This window comes from Chaetura pelagica, unplaced genomic scaffold, assembly GCF_000747805.2.
Source record: "Chaetura pelagica isolate M959 unplaced genomic scaffold, ChaPel_1.0 scaffold520, whole genome shotgun sequence".
Taxonomy (NCBI): domain Eukaryota; kingdom Metazoa; phylum Chordata; class Aves; order Apodiformes; family Apodidae; genus Chaetura; species Chaetura pelagica.
In genome coordinates, this window is record NW_009951812.1 from 1,877 (window position 1) to 2,244 (window position 368).

At 67.7% G+C, this 368-nt stretch overlaps 1 protein-coding gene across 1 annotated transcript in view; it reads left to right on the forward strand.

The window, feature by feature from the left end:
- RUNDC3A (RUN domain containing 3A) overlaps nt 1-368 on the forward strand; it is a gene marked incomplete at its 5' end in the record, with an annotated part of 5,556 nt that overhangs the window by 708 nt on the left and 4,480 nt on the right. Inside the window, one exon of the mRNA XM_010008115.1 lies at nt 91-176. Coding sequence (XP_010006417.1) covers nt 91-176 — 86 coding nt within the window. The remainder of the gene's footprint in view (nt 1-90; nt 177-368) is intronic.

Genomic DNA, 368 nt, shown 5'->3' on the forward strand with positions numbered 1-368 from the left:
GTGGGGGGGGAGCAGCCAATGGTGGCATCTGAGGACTGGCCAATGGTGGTCCTGGTCTTCAGGGTGTTCCCACGGGATTGTGCCTTGCAGGGCCGGGCCTGGATCCGTGTGGCACTGATGGAGAAGCGCATCTCCGAGTACCTGACCACGGCCCTGCGGGACACACGGACCACCAGGTGAGCAGCCTGGGCCACGGCCCCGCGCCCACCCCGGGGGGCTGGGGGTGGTGCTGGGTGGGGCTGAGCGCTGTGTGGAGGTGCTGGAAGGGGGGCAGGTGGCACCAGGGTTTTTCCCCTGCAGGCGGTTTTATGAGGACGGGTCCATCATGCTGCGGGAGGAGGCCATGGTGCTCAAGGGGATGCTCGGGG